General features: G+C 38.7%; 1 protein-coding gene across 1 annotated transcript in view; it reads left to right on the top strand.

Moving 5' to 3' along the window:
- The window catches only part of LOC124722331, a gene marked incomplete at its 5' end in the record, with an annotated part of 298,305 nt that overhangs the window by 250,521 nt on the left and 24,562 nt on the right, over nucleotides 1–23,222 (top strand). The window contains 2 exons of the mRNA XM_047247507.1: nucleotides 6,388–6,610; nucleotides 16,210–16,339. Coding sequence (XP_047103463.1) covers nucleotides 6,388–6,610; nucleotides 16,210–16,339 — 353 coding nt within the window. The remainder of the gene's footprint in view (nucleotides 1–6,387; nucleotides 6,611–16,209; nucleotides 16,340–23,222) is intronic.

Below are 23,222 nucleotides of genomic sequence, written 5' to 3'. Positions count from 1 at the left end.
TGAAAAGTTGTGCCCCATGCAGTTGGGAAGCAAAGTCTTCAGTATTTGGGATGGGATAATTATATAGAATTGTTCTGGTGTTAAGTGCCTCATAGTCACTGCAGAGGCGGACAGTGACATCTTTCTTGGGCACCAAATGAATGGGTGGCGACTGACTACTAGAAGAAGGGTGAATTGTCTTAGTATCTAAAAGTCCTTGAATAATAGCTTTGGCATCTTTAAGTTTTTCCGGATTTAAACACCTAGCCTTTGCACATACCGGTGGGCCTTCTGTGGTATTGATTCTGTGGACAGTACCGTTGTTGATCGCAACCACTGATGGGGATGATGGACCCGCACCCGATGCACTATGACTAACCTGTAATGCTCATGCTTGTGTCTCCCAGGCCAACAGGTCAACAACAGTGATGGTGATCCACTGGTAGTCCTTGTCATAGAGCTCGGTCCACTGTAAGGGGGTATTAATGTCCTGCAGTTTAAGGCTTAAATTAGTTATTCCATGAGATTGGATCAGGGACTTATTGGCGTCTCGAAGCGAGGGGCAATGCTGACGCTCGAATTTAATACCTGCGGGCAAAGGTATCACACTAACCTCAGCCCCCATGTCGATTGGAAATAAGAGGCAAGACACTGTGTCTTTCATGTACAAGCATCCTGGCATGTGAGGTGAAGAAGTATTAAGTGATAGGCATCTGTGCAGTGCAATGCAGCCCATAGCGTCTGAATTGGGTCATGTTATTAGTTTGGGAACGTGCACGGAGAACGACATTTCTTAGCTGCATCGCCAAAGCGGTAATGGAAATAACACCAACTGGGATGGTGCTTGGCGTTGTCTATCCTGCCGGCTGAGGTCGAAGCGGCAGTGGAGGTGGTCTTGTTTGTAGGTTCCGCTGACAGCGGCGTTGCAGTAGTGCTGGTAAGAGAGGAGTTACAGCGGCAGCTGCCAGGTGGCATTGTGTCTGCGCACATGCATGGAGCGAGTCATGCGCACTCTGTACCGCACAATGGAAGCTGCCGTGCAGGTTTGTCAAACCCTGAGGCCTGAGGGTAGCCTGGGTAGGTATGCGGGGTGGGCAGAATGTTGTAAACCTGGTCTGCGATCTTCAGTTTGGCGTCTCATGGGGCTGAAGTCACCTGGAGAAGTTGAACTTGAAATTCCAGAGGAAGTTTGAGTGACCAGATGGACCAAAGTGTAACGTGTGGCATGTAGTGTGTGTCTATCATGGCACAGAGGTGATGCCAGAGCTGCGACATGGATTTGGAACCCAGCGACTCGTGACTGATAAGGCAGATAGCTTCCTCTGTCGATGTGGATAGCCACTCAAGGATAGTGCATCGGGTGAATGTATATTTGTTCGTCATGTGTTGCAAAGCCAAAATATCAGAGATCAGGTCTAGCTCATCCTGGAGGTGACATAATAAGCAGAGGAACTTTGAACTGTCATCGGCGACACTGTGTAGCTGCAGGACGTGGTCGACCTAGGAAAACCATGTGCGTTGGTGGTCCTTGTGAAGTGGTGGTAGCTTCAGCCAACAGATGGAGAAGTTTTGACATAACTGTTTATCAGAAACTATCACTTCCTGTCCATAGTGCTGCAATGTAATTGCCTCAGGTGCAGTAGCGGTGCACTAGCTTCTGACACTGTCAGTGGCACGCAGCACGGTAGGCGCAACTGGCTCAACCTTGGTCGTGAAATCAATGAATTGGGTGTTCGATGGAGCAATGCCAACAGGTGTAGAATGGACCAGCGTGGTAGAGTTGACCATGGTTAACCGATGTGTGGAGAATGATGGAGTACAGTTTCTGGGCCCCTCCACTATAGGTGCATTAAAATTGTTAAAATCACCTAATGTTTGTGGAACATACGCAGTAGATGCGGCAGGTATGGCATGTGCTGTTGGAAACACTCGTAAAGCGGACGCTGGTAGTGTGTGTGTGGAGGGGGGGGGGGGGAGAAGGGGGGGAGATGGGGGGGGGGGGGGGTGAAATCCAGAGTTCCGAGATAAACATGAAATTTCCCATCTTGAGCGTCTGGCTTGGTTTGTACCACCACTACTTTGGGTGGAAAGTCCACACTGGCACTTGGCAAACCCATAAACATAGCCACTGGGGTTTGAGCACATTGTGTCAGCCACTGTTGAGCACTCAGAACATGTGGATAGTTCATATTCAACGTAAAATTTTCGCATTCAAAGTTTGGGTGCGAAAACGTTCTGTTGGTATGGAACACTGCCACGCGACTACTGACTCACGTACAGTAACAGAAAGTTATTGTTCGTACCTGATGCCGGCACATGTAGCTGTGAGAATTACAGTTAGTCGGTGTGTTTGGGAACTGTGTCAAACTATTGCGAACACAAGGTGGATAATTGGAAAACGATGCCGAGGCATCCATTGGAAAACATAGTTGGCTCATGTGTAGTGTAGCAGGCACCAAGTGATGCATTGAGTACCACTCAATGGTACAAGAGTTCGTTGTAGCACTCGCAAACAAAATTCGGGGTCACCAGTATGGGTTTTAGTGTTGTAGGACTGCCGAATCCAATGATGCCCACTATTCCACATATAATAAGCACTATTTTATTACTTGGAAGCACACATATACAGTTATATACATTCTTGATCCTCTGTGGTCGTGTGTACACTTTCGCGCACGGCCACAGACTGGTGCAAAGAGCTTACCAAAACAAAGATATTACATGAGACTTGGTTGATAGTCGCCACAGAGTGAATTGGCCTATCTGAAGAGTGTGTTACCATGTAGCAGGATTCATGTGAAGTGAATGGGGATAAAAGTCTGCTGCAGTGTGCTGCCACCAGGTGGCATTGATGTAAACTAGTAGTTGAGTGGTAAGAGCTAGCTGTGCAAACTGTGGACCATGAATTTTGTTTATCAAATCATATTTGACCCACAGGGCAATTATGTCATGCAAGTTGCACATGTGCAAAAACTCCTTAAAATGTGCACATCTGAAGGTGTGCTTGCAACTGTGATGTCAAGTTTCGTGGAGTCTAGAGCAGTGGCAATGAAGTATAGTGTAGCAGATTTAGTACCATGTATTTCAGATTACTGCATCTACATTACATTTAATAGCATCAAAGAAAAATAACCAATAATTCTGAAAGGTGTCATAAGTTAGGGTGTTCATATGCTCTTACACAGCAGCCACCACTGAGTAAACCTAACCTCAGTTAACTGGATTGAACCAGACAAAGGAATATGAGTGAAAGGAGAGGCCACATGAAAATTTACATCACAGTCAGCCAAATGTGATGCCTCTAATCAATATAAGAGATCTGCCCAATTCTTAATGTGATGTACACAGTGATCTACTAATGGCCTCAACATAGTAACAAGCTTTTCTGCTGCATGGTATGTCAGCCACCAGTATTACTGAGAATAGGCCTAAGAGGAACATCTTCCTTGTGGACCCTCAGAAGGCCAAATTATCTAGAGGGGCCACCACAATAAGAATAAAGACTCTTGATAGATCCTTGTGACAAGGAACTTTCCTTCAGGATGTTGTAGTCTACCTCTCAACCCATTTTGTCGGGTTAGCACTGAGTCTGCAATACATTGGATTTTATAGTAAACAACTTTTGAACATAATCATGCTTCTTCAAACCAACTGTAATTTTGCTCTTGTCTGAGGGAAAGATAACAATATCAGGATCCACCTTTAATGAATTCAAACTAGCCCTCTCAGGTGCTGTAACATTACTCTTGGGCAAATATGCCCCATTCGACATGCCTCTCTCTTAAACTCAGCAGCATCAGGAGACAGTTCATGCTATCTACCAACCTTGAATCAAGGGAGTGATGAAAATAGTGTGGTGGCACCTACGTCTGTGGTAATTTCCCTTCACAGGCAGCATTTATGAGAAGTCTGGTCATATTCTGCAGAGACATGAAGTGAAGTGTGTTTTTTGAAAATCATATAAGATTAGGGCTCTTTTAGATTCTGTAAAGGATGATTCTGGTTTGTGTAAGGTGGGTGTGTACCACATTCCTTGTGGTTGTGGCATGTCATATATTGGTCAGACCACCAGGACTGTGGAAGGTCAATGTATTAAAGATGATCAACACACACCCTTCCAACAGCAAAGTAAATCTGGTATTGTAGAGCACCACCTTGGTAATGGTCATTCAGTGGAATATAACAACACACAGATTCTTGTGTCCTCTTCCAGCTGTTGGGATAATCTTATTAAGGAAGCAGTTGAGGTTAAATGAGCAAGTGACTTTATAAATAGAGAAAAAGATTTTTGCTTAAATTATGCTTAGAATTCTGCTCTCTCCCTGCTCAAACATAAGAGAGGCTTAGTTAATGCTACTTTTTCACCCAGTGGTAATTAATATGCAATATCAATAACTTCTGGTGTTGGTCATCTTTGGTTGTGTGGTGGTACTAGTTGTTTACATATTGAGGTTTCGAATTTCCTTGCACAGGACTTCCTAGTTACGTTTGTAGCTTGAAAGTGACAGGATGTACATGTGTCAAAATAGTGGTAGTTGTCAAAGATATTACCCAGTTGAATCCCTGTAAGTCACATGAACATAACCAGTTTCTTTCCCAAACTTTAGTTCAAACTGTAGATGGAGGGTTTGGGTGGCAGAATTACTATGCTGGTGCCCAAAATTAAAGGAACAAATGGAAATTTTGCAAGGTTGTCTTTATTTCCCACAAAACAGTATAAACAAGTGATATTACAGTAGAAACAAACAAAAAAAAAAGTAAACATCTGCAATATGCATAATGGTAGAAAAAAATTTTCTTCTTTTTTTGCAACTTAACAGATTTGCACACACATTCTGACAATGGTTAATGTGCTTAGTATGGGGTGTGACCACCTGTGGCAGCAGTACAGGACTGACAACAATGGGGCATGCTTTGAATGATACAATCAGTCTCATGTTGAAGCAATAACACCCAATCTTCTTGGAGAGCAGCTCACGTTTCTTGGAGAGTGGTTGGTGGATGCCCAAGTGATGCAACCTGTCTTCCTACAGTGACACACTCTATGGGATCCAAATTAAGAGAGTGAGCAGGCCATGCCATGTGTGCAATATCTTCCATTATGAAGAACACATCAACCATTTTTGCACTGTGACGTTAGCCATTATCATCCATCAATATGAAGTCTGGGCCTGCACCACCTTGCACCAACTGCACATGAGGCCCCTAGATCTCATCACAATATCTGACAGCAGCTAAACCTTGCCAATTCACCCACACAATTTCATGAAGAAATGTTCATGTGGTCAACACAATCCCTGACCACAACATCAGGGAACCTCCTTGATATCAGTGTCTTTCCGTAATTTTTGGGTCCCAAAATTGTGTTCCACATTCTCTCCAGATGTGAATGCATCGAGAATGACTCTACAGACAAAATTGGGACTCATCTGTGAAAAGAACATTGGCCCACTGTTCAACTAACCAGGTGGCATGTTGACAACTCCACTCTAGATGTTCCCTTATGTGAAGATGCATCAGGGCTACACATCCAGCAGGTCTCCAACAATAAAGGCCACTCTGTCAAAACCTCCTGGACAGTGTTTGTCTCAGTACATCATGTCCAGTGGATGCTGCGAGGTCAGACACCAATTGCTGCATGGCGATAAGACAGTACTATCATGCCCTTACATCCAAATCACAGTCGTCTCTTTTTGATATCTCATGTGGTCAGCACTGCCCTGGTCTTTGGGGTACTGTTTTGGTCTCTATAAATTGTTGCTACATCCAAGAACAACAAAACAATTCACAAAAAGCCACAGGGCCTCATCATTTTGTGACTGTCCTGCTTTCATTCTTCTTATGGCCCTCCACTGCAAAGTGTCTGGTAGGTGTCCTCTTTGTGCCATACTGCACCATCGCTGAATGTATACAGAGTGAATGTGGATGTGAGTCTACCCAGAAAACACTACCATGTTTGATAGGTGCCCTGACGTCATTGCTGGCATGGTTGGCCATTGAACAGAATACTATTTTCTGTGCAGAAGATGACTGTACAGTCATCTGTTGACAGTTTGTATGATTATACAGTGAACTGGACACAAGATGGGGAAATAGAGGTTTATTGCTTTAATTTTGGAAACCAGTGTATAAACAACCATATTAGGTATGGCCATACAATCAAGTAATTAATTACCAAGCCATTCATATAAGAATAATGCATCACAAAACTTGCTTTAATTAATATTGTTCTTACTAATGCAATGACTCACTCAAGAGAGATTTTCTAATCTTCTGTCAAGCCCCAGCTTTCTAACCCTTTATCTTTACTTTCAAATGTGGCTGCATAATTACATTAATTTTAATAGTGTGTTACTTACTCAACATATTAATTAATTTCCTAAGAAATACTTTTTTTCTGTTTCTCAGGTGTTCCAGTTCTGGCACTTCTTTGCAGTCACTTAGTGCATCATTCAACAGATTGGAACTTAAACTCCTGGTGGCTCATTATTGGAAGCACTACATTCAATATATTTATAACTTCAATCACAATAATGCTTCTTCTATTTGCATTCCTGTATTTCATGGTTATCAGAAAACTGTCCAATTATTCACGAGAAAGACACTCAGGAACGAAGAGTGTTAAATATCGGTAATATCTTATGAAGTTCTTGCATATTTAAAGCATGAGTTTTTACTTGTAGTTTATCCTTTGATGAAGGAAACCAGTTATTGTGCCTGTTGTACAATGAACACACAACCATTTACATTGCAAGCATTAACCAGTGACAAATAACTTTACCAAATATGAAAAAGTAGAATAATGAATTTATCTTTCTATTTCATCAACATGTACCTAAGAGAAGTCACTGTGGCATTATTATCATTATTGTTATTATTATTATTATTATTATTATTATTATTATTATTGCTGTTACTGGTGTTCTGTTGTCCATAGTTTTGCTGATTTGACCACATAGTTTTTATACATAACAGCCATTTCTTAAGGGCTTGTATCTAATACAATAGGTTTAAGTTAATGCATGGTTAAAAAAGGTACATTTATTTCACATACATAAATATTTACCACTCATTTTTTCATTCATAACTGCTGGAGCTACTAAGACATTGCATAGTTCACATTCAGTAAATCATTTAATTGGACCATAATTGCAGTACTTACACTAACAAAGCAGTTGTGTTAAAAGCTGACAAACTATCACACATCATCCAGAGCTAAGCTTTTAATTTTGTCTGATAACATAAATTGGACTCTGTACTATCTAAATCATTATAACATACTATAATATCCTGATACTGGTGCTCCATATGTAATGCAAGTATGGGACAAACCTGTTTTCCTTTCATCACCTAATACCAAGGACAATTGTCCGGTGGCCCATGCTCCTGCCACACCCTCAGCTCTGAAAACTGCACTTATAGTGATGTGACTCAGCCATTTCTCTTTTTCTACCTTGTCCCTGACTAGGGCATAGCCTTGGGCCACCTCACGTGGACCTAGTGAAGGGACCAGCTAAGGCATACCCCTTTCACAACACCCCACCAAACCTTGTTGTCTCTGTCATATTACCAATCTCCCACCTATCCACACTCCTACACAATGTTTGGGCTATAGCCTGAATTTTCATGTGCATTACTTAATGCACCTACCTCTTTAGTCACTGTTATCTGCCTCCTTACTCTCCTTACTGCATTCCCCCCCACCCCCACCCCTCTCACCCCTCCCTCCCCTCCCTCCCCTCCCTCCCCCCAGCACACTTGTGCTGTTTGTCAATGGGAAATATGGAAATATTGCAAACAGGGCCATCTCTCAGTAATATTCAGTATTCTGGGGCTGCTTGGTTCAAACTCGTGTATTCTGACAGTGATTTTAAAATTAATAGAGTAGATTGTTTGCTAAAATGTCCTTTATTTTATTAAGTGTGGAAGAGAAGCTAGATATCAAGTAGTTAGGCACACATCAATAAAATGGTTTCCTAATGTCTCACTTGGAAAGAAGAACAGAACCTTCTGCAATACATGATTCTGTAAATAGTTAGTAAATAATTGTTGTTAACTTTGAGTGAAGGTAAGCAAAAGTTACTTTGCTTCTGTTGTGTGTTATTTGGCAACGAAGTTTTGTGAACAATGGTGGCTGCATGGATGTAAAGTATTTAAGTGATCAAATTGAGAAATATGAGGAAAGCAGACTACATTTAGAAAATGCTTGTAAAAATAAAATGTTTTCCACAATTAATATTGCTGTTGAGATTGGTTGAGCATACAAAATGTCAATTCAGAAACATATCAGATCAAATTTTTATTGTCACGTAACATACCTAGACTGACTTATCAGTTCTAAAACTACAGGCAGGCTGACAAAATTTATCTATGCTTACAATATATATGCCACTGCTTCTTCAGATAGGTATTATTTTACATGGTTATCATTTAAAAAAATATGGTTATAATACATGTGGCAATACTATTTTAGACAGATACTATATTACATGGTTATCATTCAAGAAATATTCTACCCTGTAATAGGTTTTACTTTTCAGGTATTTTTCTAGGTGTCTCTTAGCAATATTTGGATTTGGGTCACACTTCCCCTTCCAGATTTAATTTATAAATTTCATGCCCTTGTAGTGTGGAGTTTTTTCATGCAGTTTCAGTCTATTGGTAGGTAAATTTAACTAGCTTTATGTCTAGTCTCATGCCCATGCAAAAAGCAGTTGCCCTCCAAAAGGGTTTCTCTTTGTGAAAATGAGAATCTCATACACGGGGGGTCAGAAATAGTCTCAAAAGCCTTTACAGGTGTTGTGGGGTAGGTTGTGCTGAGAAATAATTAGTGTTAAGAAAAAATTAGATACAGTACATGATTTATGCGTTAATAAGCATTTAATGTAGCCATTGAAGTTAGCCAATCAGGTCACTGTGGGTTAAAATTTGGCCCACCAGATGCAATTAGTATCAGTCATTTTCATAGCATACATGGTAGTGCATTAGACTGCTCAGCCTTTGGCTTGGGTCCATTCCTTACTGCCACGCCATGTCCAATTTATGTATTGCTCTCTTGTTCAGTTTTAGGAAACCAAATGAAGATCAGGTTTGATGACATTGACTCTAGTGGGCTGCTTGACTTTGCATACACAATGGCCTGATTGGTTAACTTCAATACTAATTAACTTGGAAATGGCACAACAAATTGAATTTTTTCTTAATAATCATTTCTCAGTAAAAGCTACCCTGCAAAGCTCTTACAAGCTTTTTAGGCTGTTTCTGACTGCCCTGTATCTACATGCTTGGAATGGACGTAGATCTAGCTTTCCAAATAAGACATTTGCAGTGTTGTTTCTTCTGAGCTACCACCAAATCTCAGATGATCTTTATCTTTAGTCTGAAAGCTTTTAGTGTATTTGTTTTATCTAACCCAGAAAATTATGTTAAACTTAACTACTGAAACAAAATATGTGTAATATACATTTTTTTAAAGTTAAATCAGTGATTGATAGATGGATTTTGTTTCATTACATACAATTTCAAATCATTGTTGAATTTATGTATTGAGACATATTAGGATTTTTACTTTATTTTATATATGTTTCTGAGATACTGCTACACAATTCCATACTACAGTTTTCAGTATACAAAAGTAAATGTATAATTTCCTTGTTCAAATTGTAAAATTGTCCTCAAAGAATTCTTCAGTAGAAGAGTTACACTTTTTCACCAGACAGGTGTAGAGACATCTTTTCAGTGAACCAACTCCATATTAAATATATTACTGCCTTTTACTTTATTGTGAATTTTTAACCCCAAACACTTTGGTGTTTTGGCATAAACATTTTAAACAGTGTGTTGGGACTTTAAAATTCTCTCTGAAGAGTGTGTTGTAGTTGTGGTCAAAATGGAAAGAGTTAAGTGTTAAGTGTTAATAACAACAATACATCATATATCTAAAGGGAAGGAATAAATAGTATTTTTAGATATTTTAAAAGTGATCGACATGATGCCAGTTTTTAGCCAACACACAATTTAAATTTTTATCAAGATTTTGACCTAAGAACTTCAAATGGTTTGCTTCTGTGACATCTTGATCATTATAAGTTACCTTCATTTCACTCCATTTTTATGATTTAGTTTCAAACTGCATCATATTGATTTTAGTTACATTAAATTTCGGTCCATTTTGATGGAACCAAGATTCAAGTTTGTCTTAAGTATTTATGACACTTTCTGGAATTCTATCAGGGACCTAATTTTCAATGAGAACTGATGTACTTTTAGCAAATAAAACTGAATGAGCAGTAGTGGCAAATGGTAGGTAATTTATGTAGAAAAGAAAGCGTTAGAGACCCAATACTGAACTTGGAGTTATTTATTGTGTTTGAAGTTGTAATTACTCTTTGTTTCCTACCTCTTAAGTGAGAGGTAAGCCATTGTAAAGCAGTATTTCTGATTAATATATGTAATTTGTGTTGAAGTAAGGAGTGGTTCACTGAATTGAAAGCTTGTCAGGTCACAGAATTTACCTGCGACCTTTCTTCCCTTATCTTGTGAGGAGCATATCTTTCAAGTAAACTCATTGATTACGTTTACAGTGCTTTTTCTTTGTTGGAATCTGAACCTGTTTTTAAAAATTATGTCATTTACAGTTAGAAATATTTAAATTTGTTTTCCTGTAATCTTTCAAAACACTAAAATGTATTGGCAGAAGAGATATATGGTTGTGATTCCCTATATCTTCCATCAATCCCTTTTTCAATAATGGTTTTATCTCAGCATATTTCAATATATTTGGAAAACATGCTATGTAAGATGTTTGTGGCATACACGAGGCTGTTTGATCAACTCAGTACACCGCGTACTGGATAACTTCACAACATATTTTTATTAACTGATACACCAAGGAACCTGACACAGTTTGCAGTGTCCAAGTGTTTCATTTTTTTTATTTAAAAAAAATAGCGTATTTCACTTATACACTGTGAAATGAACAGTTTCTGTATTTGCAAAGTGTAATTTCAAATTACTATTTTTGACTCATGCCTCCACTTCCTTAAGTGTCAACTCAGTGCAGTGGACTAAGTCTTCATTGGTTTTACAGCACACTATCACTGAAGAGGCAGTTGTGTAAAGGATGGTACTGGACTGAAAACGGTATGGCGTATCATCAGTGTAATACAAAAATGGTAGTGGGTCAATACTGAACCTTGTGGAACATCTAATTCGTGTGTGTGTGTGTGTGTGTGTGTGTGTGTGTGTGTGTGTGTGTGTGTGTGTGTGTGGTGTGTGTGTGTGTGTGTGTGTGTGTGTGTTTTGTAACCAGGAAGTTATTTCTTCCCACTGTTATTAACAGTCACTCTCTGTTTTCTGTTTGCCTAGTATGATGACATCCAACTAAGAGATTTTCCTTGAAAACCATTGTTCAGAGGTTTTGCTAAGGTCATGAAAGATGCCTGATCCACATGTTCTATTGTTGAGATAACTTTTAACTTTTGTGGCATTTCACTTATTGCATGGGTTGTGCTTCAGCCTTTTCTGAAACCATACTAATTGGGTAAAGTAATGTTGTGAGATGAATTATAATTTTCTTTCTGATCACATGTTGTTCTTTTAAATACTTTTGAAAAAATGGTGTAAATGAGATAGGCCTATAGTTTCTCATTTCATCTGGTTTGCCCTTTTTATGAATTGGCCGCACTTCAGTATATTTTAATCGAGTTGGAAATCACCCCTCTTCGAAATACTGTTTGATTATGAGTGACAGTGAATGTGCAGTACTATGACAGTCTATTTTTATTATTTTAGTGGGAACCTCATCCCAACATAGTGAGTTTAAATTTTTAAGGGAGATTATGACTTCCTTAGCACCAGAACTTGCAACACAAGAAAATTTTAAACCTGAACAATTCCTTTCTGTCATACTAGGATTTGTACTTGATGGTGAGCAGTCATCAATTTTAATTAAACTACTGAAGAAGTCACTGAAAGATTCACATATGGCATTAGAATTTGTAATAGCTCTATCATTTATCATTAATTTAGAGGGGCATTTTCTTTCCATTTCACCACCAGCTTCACTTATTATAAGACTAAACTGCTTTTAAGTTGTTTTCAGCATTTGAAACAAATCTATTACTAGTTACAAAGAGTACACTTTGCTAGTTACAAATAGTAGACACATATTAAACAGAATAGTAGACATTACATTTTGTGGAACTCATGAGTTAGCACTAAGGGCTCCCAATGAAACACAGGAGTCAGCTAACAGTGGTAACAGTGGCAATTTCTTACATTTGTTATCTCTTCGAGGAAACCTTTACTACATGGTAGGTGACTGCTTATTCAGTTCTAGTACTTTTGTCCATAAATACATGTCGCACATTGTATAAAATGAACTTTCAGACTTATGTATCAAGTTTACATTAAAGAACTGTTTACAGACATCAGTGCCGGAACTTTTATTGTTCTGAAAGCAGACATAACAGCAGACATTACATGTGAGACACTTCATCATTATACTGTGGTATATTAACAGGAAGAGAGAGACCTGTGGAAAGACTCATTTCCTTTGACATAAATGACAAAAATGAGGGCTATGTAAACAAAAATTCAGAACAGTTCCACTGTAAAATTTATTGGCTTTTTATCTGGGTTATCTGGGACCCCTCCCCCCCCCCCCCCCCCCCATTGAAAATGAGCACCAGCTGCTACTGGTTACTGCTGTATTTGATCAACACACAAATCTTACAGAAATACTCTGTAAATTCAGTTGTGAATTCCTCGAGTGAAGAAGACAATGTTTACACAAAAAGCTGCTCAGAAAGTTCAGAAAACTGGCATTTGCTACTGACTGCAGAATGATTCTATTGCTACCAATGTACATCTTGTGTAAAGAAAAGGAAGACAAGATGGAAAAATGTGGTATCTTATAGGATTATACAGAGCTTTGTTTTCTCCCTCACTTTGCTTGCAAATGGAACAGGAAAGAGAATGACCATCAGTGGTACAAGGCACCATCTCCCATGCATTGTATGGTGGCTTATGGAATATGAATGTAGTTGTAAATAATAAAGGATAACCTCTTCTTAATAGTTGTTACAAAGAGATAATTTCTAGAACTAACAAGAATTTTAGTACTAGTACATAAGATGCACTATTTTTCACACACACTTGTGGCGAAAACTTATTTCTTGTTAGCTGATAAATTTGGTGGGCATGTTGGTATTTTGAATTTCACTTACCTGTACTGCAATTTCACCTGACTGAAGGTCAGCTTAACCTGTATGTAGTCTTTGGATATTTTTGTTCTCTTTGAGTTTTCCTCATCTTGTTTCCTTTCAACCCTCTTCTTTTCATTTGGATTCTGGTTGTGAATTACTATTATTACAAATATTGAAGACTCTGTGTCCCTTTTAAATAAGTACTGTTTTACCCACCAAAATCTTCCTACTTATCAACACAGTTTTTCTTTTTTCATACTTGATCATTTCATTTCATATGGGTGCTGTACTACTTGTCAAGAAGCTTTTCAATGTAGAATGAGAGGAAAAAAATTTTCACAAGCATTTTTAAGGTAGCTACTACAACTTGTCTATAGGATACTGTTCAGAAATCTGTAACAGAAACTACTCAAAAATCCAAAATAGCATTTGACAAAATGCAGCAAACAATAATAGTGCTTGGGATTGAACATGGAGCACAATGAGGCACAAATTCACAACTTTAAAGTTGCGTAACAGCTTATTACCATGATTTAAAGAAAAGAAGCAAAGTAGTAACTACACTCCTGGAAATGGAAAAAAGAACACATTGACACCGGTGTGTCAGACCCACCATATTTGCTCCGGACACTGCGAGAGGGCTGTACAAGCAATGATCACACGCACGGCACAGCGGACACACCAGGAACCGCGGTGTTGGCCGTCAAATGGCGCTAGCTGCGCAGCATTTGTGCACCGCCGCCGTCAGTGTCAGCCAGTTTGCCGTGGCATACGGAGCTCCATCGCAGTCTTTAACACTGGTAGCATGCCGTGAAAGCGTGGACGTGAACCGTATGTGCAGTTGACGGACTTTGAGCGAGGGCGTATAGTGGGCATGCGGGAGGCCGGGTGGACGTACCGCCGAATTGCTCAACACGTGGGGCGTGAGGTCTCCACAGTACATCGATGTTGTCGCCAGTGGTCGGCGGAAGGTGCACGTGCCCGTCGACCTGGGACCGGACCGCAGCGACGCACGGATGCACGCCAAGATCGTAGGATCCTACGCAGTGCCGTAGGGGACCGCACCGCCACTTCCCAGCAAATTAGGGACACTGTTGCTCCTGGGGTATCGGCGAGGACCATTCGCAACCGTCTCCATGAAGCTGGGCTACGGTCCCGCACACCGTTAGGCCGTCTTCCACTCACGACCCAACATCGTGCAGCCTGCCTCCAGTGGTTTCGCGACGGGCATGAATGGAGGGACGAATGGAGACGTGTCATCTTCAGCGATGAGAGTCGCTTCTGCCTTGGTGCCAATGATGGTCGTATGCGTGTTTGGCGCCGTGCAGGTGAGCGCCACAATCAGGACTGCATACGACCGAGGCACACAGGGCCAACACCCGGCATCATGGTGTGGGGAGCGATCTCCTACACTGGCCGTACACCACTGGTGATCGTCGAGGGGACACTGAATAGTGCACGGTACATCCAAACCGTCATCGAACCCATCGTTCTACCATTCCTAGACCGGCAAGGGAACTTGCTGTTCCAACAGGACAATGCACGTCCGCATGTATCCCATGCCACCCAACGTGCTCTAGAAGGTGTAAGTCAACTACCCTGGCCAGCAAGATCTCCGGATCTGTCCCCCATTGAGCATGTTTGGGACTGGATGAAGCGTCGTCTCACGCGGTCTGCACGTCCAGCACGAACGCTGGTCCAGCTGAGGCGCCAGGTGGAAATGGCATGGCAAGCCGTTCCACAGGACTACATCCAGCATCTCTACGATCGTCTCCATGGGAGAATAGCAGCCTGCATTGCTGCGAAAGGTGGATATACACTGTACTAGTGCCGACATTGTGCATGCTCTGTTGCCTGTGTCTATGTGCCTGTGGTTCTGTCAGTGTGATCATGTGATGTATCTGACCCCAGGAATGTGTCAATAAAGTTACCCCTTCCTGGGACAATGAATTCACGGTGTTCTTATTTCAATTTCCAGGAGTGTATTTTGAGTAGTATATTTAATTGTAAATCCATCAGATGTCTCCTACTTGGATACCATTAGAAAATAATCTCATAAATGATGTTACCATTTATAACTAAGCAGGTTGTTTGAGGCTAACATGAAAAACCGACACCAATATTTACATACAAAGTAAGACACTAATTTCTCCCACTGCAAGTTAAGCCATTGTGATATTTAGTACTGACTGAATGTGAACTCATACTGCTGAGGAACTGAGGGCGACTAGAGAGAAGACAACTGAAATCATTGTGTATACTGACCTACACATCAATTATTACTTTACCATTTAAGGCCTTTGGATATGGCATTATAAAATGCCAAAAATCTTAAATCTCACTTTCAAAAGCTGGTAGAGAGTCCATCATGTTTTCTAAAACCACAGATTAACCAATTGCCAAATAGTTTTTGGTTACATTTACTAAAGTCACATACATTAACTATCTATTGCATATAATATTTAAATTATAAATAACAAGAAGAAGGGAATACAGGTCAGAATGTAATGAGTCGCCAATACTGTGATGGTTTTAAACAATAATTTATTCAGTGTATAGAAATTTAAATCAGAATGATCTGATGGATAATTGAGCTTCACTCTTTCTCAGTTTGAGTCCATAGCATTAACCAATGCAACACCTTTGTTAGTGGTAGCTTCAAAGCTTCAATCAGAGAAGGTTCTGACTGTCTGTCACACTGTAGAACAGAAGAATATTTTAGAGCAAATGAAAATGTATTGTTCATCAACAGAATGCATATGTTGAGACTGGTTGCCACCACTTTGGTCAGTTGCTATGAGCATAAGCTGTTACTGAAAGTTTTTATGTCAATAACAAAATAAATTTTCATTTTTGGTCATTAATTCCTCATTTAAAGCTATTCTACTTAGGATCCCCCACCATGTGTATAATTCTCATCCTTGATGTTTGGAGTGATCTGTATTATGCACATAAAACAATTACATAATTCATGTAGTCATCAAAATCAAATAGTTTTAATACATTTCTACTTTGTTTTCAGAACTGGTCTTCTAAAGAGAGCTGGGATCATATTTCTCATGATGGTCATTGTGGAAATTTCAAGTATACTCTACATCAATCTCCAAACTGTGACATATCATTATGTGTTCAGTGTTTCAACAAGCTTGCTGGTAGGTATTGCCAAATGTTTCTTCCAAGTTCACATTTTAAAATGTAGTGTTCATTACTCCACACTATTAAAAATTACTTGCAACAGTATATTAAGAGCTAAAAATGTCTCTGTGGGCAGCTGAATTAAACATTCTTCTGAAGTACTTTGTATATTTCCATTTTGCCTGACAATGATGCTGAATCATCAGAGCAAAGTTTCACTAAGACATCAGAATCATCAGTAAGCTATGATGACCTATAACTTCTCAACAGTAGACAACAACTCATGGATGTAGGTTACAATTGCATAATCAGAAATGTTCTCATTAGGATCAGTTCTGGGTGACTTCAAAGGCCAGGTAAGTGCAGTATTGTCTGTGAAATGTTGTTGACCAGTTGGACATAACTGTGGAATGAATTAGTTGTTAATCTTGCTGAACATACATACAAGCCCTCATTGGTATGGTGTATACAAGTTAATAAGTATGTGACCTGTTGTCAAGCAACTGTATCATTTGCCTGGGAGAGAGTATGGCACAGATGTATCAGGGGTCCTACTCCATCCAACACATTTGTGTACTATAATTTATTTGTCTGATGAAATTACATTTTCCTGGAGGCATAATAAGTCTCAACTTTATCTTTGATCAGTGTAGAAGCTGAAATAATGAATAAAAGTTTTTGCCAAGGCTGGGACTTGAACCCAGCTCTCCTGCTTACTAGACAGATGTGCCATATTAGATACAGTGCCAAGGTGATGTAATGAATGACATATTTCTAGTAAGATACCTACAGTGAGACATTGCAAGGTAACTTCTTTCTGGTTTGATTGGGGTGCATTAAAAAGGAAAATTGTATTGTAGAAGCGACACATTCTGACAAAGACAGTCCAGTTCCTTAACCTCACTGGTGTTAAAGAAAGCGCAGCATTTGAAGAATTCATTGTGGCCCTGCATGAATTACAAGTATAGTTTTACAAAGGTTTTGACGACAGTGTCAATCCTCCACCTGTTTTCGAGACTGTTTGCCATTTCAGGTGAAAGCACATGTGCAGATGTAACTGACTGACCTGCAAAGAAATTCCAATTTTAATGACACATCTGTTTATGTTAAAACTATCTACTATCTCTACATAGCTTTCCTCAGGTTGATTTTCCAAGACTCCATTATGAAGCTGCAAAAGTGCTACAATATTTTCATAAACATATTTGCGTGAAAAGCCTTTTTTCTATTATGAAACTAAAAAAGTCATGATTATGTGGCAACCATATGCCAACAGTTGGTACCAGATAAAAATTATATTATGTCTTCAGTGTGCCAAAAATAATTAATTAATACTGAAAACTCGTTTTGTTTGCGAGCTGTGTTGTTGAGCAACATGAAACATAAAAGAAATTCGTATGCAGTGCAACTGCACTGCCATTTAAGTGGACTGCATTTTCTGTTTTCCCTCTTCCCCCTTGTAGCGCTCAGACAACATGGTGTCATAGTAGGGGAAATGTGAAGCCAGATTGATCACTTTGGCACTCAGACCCAGACATAGCCCATGAGCTGAAGTCTTGGTCAACCCTGGTTTGGAGAAACTGAAGTCTTTGTGAAGTCACAGAAGATTTCTAATCCTTATTGCTCTTGTCTGATGATGCTCTTATTTTGTCAGCAAAGCTGTTAATTGCATGTATGGTGCTTCTCTGCTGCTGAAAAATAAACTGATTGTTTAGATTAATGGTATATTTTGTAATAAGATTTTGGATTTGAGCAACAGCTATTTGTTACAATATTTTTTTGATACAACTGGAAAAATTGAGAAAGAACAAAATTTCCCATTACATCTCTTGATCCCATGCTGCAAATTGATTTAATTTCAGCATACTGGAGTACTTCTGGGAATCAGATAACTTCAAAAAGTTGATTAAATACTTGAAGTACTGCATATGCAATTATGTAGTGTACTGTTTTAGTAATTTTAGTAGATATCCCATCAAAATCTGTAGCTTTTTAATGCTGAAATTGTATTTTGTAAATCCTTCATTGAAATATTTAAAAAATTTTAACTTGCTCAGAATTCTCATCTAGACTATAGCAATTTGTGATATTTTGTTATACTGATGACATAAAACTTTGCTGCATTTCTAGAACATTTATCAAATAACTCTTCTATCTGAGATTGGTTTGAAACTGTGTTTCCTTCTAAGTAGATTTTTGAAACTTTTTGGTCACAAGCTTAGTCAACTAATTCAGATATAACAAGTGACCATGCACCCTTTTCTGTTTCATGTTTTTAAAATTATCCTGCTCTTTTCAAGCTGTTTTGCTGCCTTGAGAACTCTAAGTATGCTTTTATACAGTATAATGTATTCAGAGAAATAAAAATGTATGTCATATTTAATTCTCTGAGTAGCTGCTCATTTCTTAAACTGGAAATTTTTGTACCCTTGGTGATCCATTTTAATTTATTTTTCACTTTATTGCACCTGGTTCTTGGTGGAATGTTTCACTGAAGACATCTAGAAAATTAAAACATTTGGACCACTGCTCACCGAAATACTGAATGCTGCATCATGGCATTGAAAGGACATGGAGCAGTAAGGAATGGAGACCAATGGGGAATCATTCTAGTATGGATACAGGATGCAAATGGGGAAATCCACTGGCATAAGTGACTTTGACAGATTGCAATGGCCCAGTGGAAGAAAACTATCATTTTCGAAATGACAAAGTTCATAGCCTGTTCTTGTGCTACTGTTGTGAGCATCAGTGGAATGTGGCTGAAGGATGGTGAAACCATGAATAGGGAGCAAAGTGTAGGACATCCATGAATCATCACAGAACATGGACGTCAGAAGCTTGTCCTACCCTGTAGCTCAGGAAAGGTGGTGATCTGTAACAGATCTAATGACAGAGGCTGGTGCAGGCATACGTGTTTTGAAGGAAGCCATTCACCTCACAGTCCCTAAATGTTTCCATAAGGACCAAATAACATAGTCAATTATGACTGCAGTGCTCACAGGATCATTGAAATTTGAAAGTGGATTAATGGAAACATGGTATTTTTCCTGGTCAGTTGAATCACATTTCTTGTTAAAACAGGTCAAGGATGGGTTTGAATATATCATCATCCAGGTGAAACAGATGCACCACACCATGGATGCAGGCTGGTGGAGCCAGTATTATGATATGGGGGGACATTCACGTGGGTTTCGATGGGACCTGTGGTAGTAATCAAAAGCATCATAGCAACTGTGGGCTGTGTAAACTTTATTGAAGACCACATATATCCCTTCATGTTTGATGGCTTCTCCACAGGCTATTGCATATACCAGCAGTATAACTGTCCATGTCACATGGCCAGGATCATGTTACAGTGGTTTCAGGAGAGTGATAGTGAACTCACATTGATCGCTTGACCACCAAATTTGCCAGATCTTAACCCAATGTAACACATCTGTGATGATATTGAGCATCATAAATCTCAATACAGGTGGTCATTGGTGAAGTCACAGTACTCACAGCTGTACAGAGAACAGAAAGAAACAAGATTGTTGACACTATTTCAGCACTGTTCTGGCAAGGTTAACACTCTTCTTGCCTGCATAATAGTGCCAAAACTGCCACCACACCAAGGAATCAGAATAATTTCTTGTAAACAGTGTGAAAACCAAAAAAATGTCACAGTATTTGCAGTCATGCCAGACAATGTTAATCTCCTGTTTAGTAGTATCACAGTCATTGCTAGAAATTGGAGAAAATTTTTTAATGAATAAAAACCATATACCCAGATTACAGGAGGGGGCAAGTATCCCTCTTGATGTTGGGGATACATGTCAATGAAAACTTAAATTTTAATAACCATGTAATGAAACTTTCACAGAAACTTAATTCAGCCTATTTTGTTCTTACAACTATTACAAATGTTTGTAGCTCAGATGATGCCAGGATGGCATATTTTGGCTAGTTTCAGTCACTTGCAACATATGGAATATTATTTTGGGACATGTACACAGGTACTCCAAGAACCACCATACGGTGTGTGGCTACTGAACATAATGTTTCCACTCATTTAACCACACACTCATGTAGATGGCATTTGACTTTTTACACGTTTTGCAGTACACACTGACACAGTTTTTGCTTTAGGGTTAATATTTTGCATATTTGGGAAACATGTCATTCATCATTGCCATCGTCACTGACTTGACCGTTCCCATACATTTAGTTTACTGCATGACATGCAGGTCTTCCTATATTGTTCTTGACTTTATACAAAGTTTGCATTCCACCTCCAGATATTCCCCGTATGTATTTATACATCTACTAGATTACAGTAGTTTGTCTACCTGCAATAACATTACCTTTTAACACATTGCATACATATTTTGGGTAAATTACAATGTGCAATTATTCAACCAAAGCAAGTGCTACTGACTCATCTGTGTTCTCTTTGCTTCACATGTACATACCTGGAGCACTGTTACAGCAAGCTGTGAAACATTCATTCTTCTATATTGGGTTCTGTAGCATAACATTTGCCCTCATAAGCATGTTGATAAGTCTTACACCATAATTTGGTATGTGCTACAAAACAGTGGATTCATTCTTTATTTCTGGTCCACTTTGCCAGTCTGTTTTTCTGGTCATACCCTGCATAAGAGCTACATGCCATATAGAGGTATGCGTCTTTCAATTTCTGATTGAATTGAATGTTTTTCTGCTATATTTTGTATATATTCCAGTACATTTCTTTAGACTTACTTTATAGTTTACAGTTTCCTACATCACGTAGCAACACACATGTGTACCAGAAAACTTTCCAGTTCTTTATAATGTTGGTTATAACTTGTGCCATGTGATATTTTGACACTTCCTACGCAGTGGGAATTAGCTATGGTGTATTACATTGCCTTTACAGTTTGTTTCATTAAAAATATTTTAATAAGTAGGAGGCACCTTATGAAACCATTCATATATTATTTTGATGTAAAATTAAATTTCTTTTTTCATTTGTTTTTATTAGCATGTGATACATAGTGATGCAGGTGGTTAATGTAGGATTGACATCCAATAAATGGTTTTATATTTAACTAGTATGTGACAACATATAAATAATTTGCAGTCAGATTGTACTCATCAATATACGAATGTGATTGTTTTGCTTCAGTTAATTCTTGGGCAGTGACAGCATTACATTCTAGAAACAATATAGAAAATGTTGTGGGGAAGGCTAACCAAAGACTGCATTTTATTGGCAGGACACTTATAAAATGTAAAAGATCTACTAATGAGATTGCCTACACTACACTTGCCCATCCTCTTATAGAATACCACTGCATGGTGTGGGATCCTTAGCAGATAGGATTGACAGAGTATATCAAAAAAGTTCAAAGAAGGGCAGCATGTTTTGATTTATCGTGAAATAGGGGAGAGAGTGTCACTGAAATGATACAGGATTTGGGGTGGACATCATTAAAATGAAAGTGTTTTTCACTGCGGTGGACCCTTCTCATGAAATTGCAATCACCAACATTCTCGTCTAAATGTGAAAATAATTTATTGACACTGACCTACACAGAAAGAAACAATCATCATGATAAAACAAGGGAAATCGGAGCTCATGTGGAAAGATGCAGGTGTTCGTTCCTTCCACACGCTGTACAACGTTGGAATAATAGGGAATTTTGAAGGTGGTTTGATGTACCCTCTGCCAGGCACTTAAATGTGATTTGCAGAGTGTCCATGTAGATGTAGATGTAGATGTAGTTGTTTGCCAATATGTGACAACATAGTTATCTAAGAATGAAATGTTATTTTGATATCTGATAAGTATGTCCACTTTAGTATTGTATGGTATGTATATATTTTGTTTCCTAGTTTGTATTCATAAAGTGTGCAACTTTTCTCTTGTTATGTTTTTTAGTATGTCACATCTTGCACACTTCGGGTTTTTGTTAAATGTTTACTACATATTACCACTGTATGTATGTGATCTCTTAAATTTTATACTGCCCCTTTATTATGAAGTTTCCATTGTCATTATTGTTGTCGTCTTCACACGAGTGCCTGAAGATGGTGTAGTAAAATGTTAAAACTGATTGCATAAATAAATTACAGATAAAAAATAAATGGTTGAAGATGTTTTTGATTTTAATTTTATACTGAACAGCCAGAACTTCAACTGAATCTTTGTAGTTATGACCTTAACAGGACACACATCGTGCATGAATTCAGCTGTGACCTTGTTGAATGGAATATACTGAAATTTACTCAGAATGATTTAGAAAACCACAGAAAATAAAAATCATGCTGGATGGACATGGTTTTCAGCACCTAGACATGAGGCTATATCTTTATCACTGTTATTCCTATTTCAGTTTGTATGTTATATGCTACACTCTTCTGGATTACACACATTCAAATAATGTACCATTATCTGCAATTATTCAGTAGTAAACGGATTATCCACTATCAATCAGCATATCATATATTTTGAATGCATATACATGTGACATGTCACTCAGATATATTTATTTACATGTTAGTGTTACTTTCATATGTCAGCTTTCTTCAAATAAGTGCAAGTATTCAGTAGTTTGTTTAGGACAGTCACTACCTTAAGGCCCTTCCTGATGTTTGTAGTTATGGAGTGCTATGTGTGAACAAATGAATGATGACAAAATTCACACCTTCTTTATGTTCTCTGGGAGTGTACTGTATCCACTCTTATGACGCTATGTGGTTACAAAGATTATGCAGATAAACAGTGATATAATTTTACTAACTAAAATTTCTTATGGTTTTTATGCAGCATATGTTGAACTGGACTAACACAAATTCAGAGTAAACTCTTTCACACTATAACACTGACAAAACTGTATACTCTTGGCATCATCATTTATCATATTCTACTTA

The sequence above is a fragment of the Schistocerca piceifrons genome, chromosome X (assembly GCF_021461385.2).
Source record: "Schistocerca piceifrons isolate TAMUIC-IGC-003096 chromosome X, iqSchPice1.1, whole genome shotgun sequence".
Lineage (NCBI taxonomy): Eukaryota > Metazoa > Arthropoda > Insecta > Orthoptera > Acrididae > Schistocerca > Schistocerca piceifrons.
The sequence above is the reverse complement of the archived record's forward strand: the minus strand, read 5'-3'. Positions and strand labels throughout refer to the sequence as shown.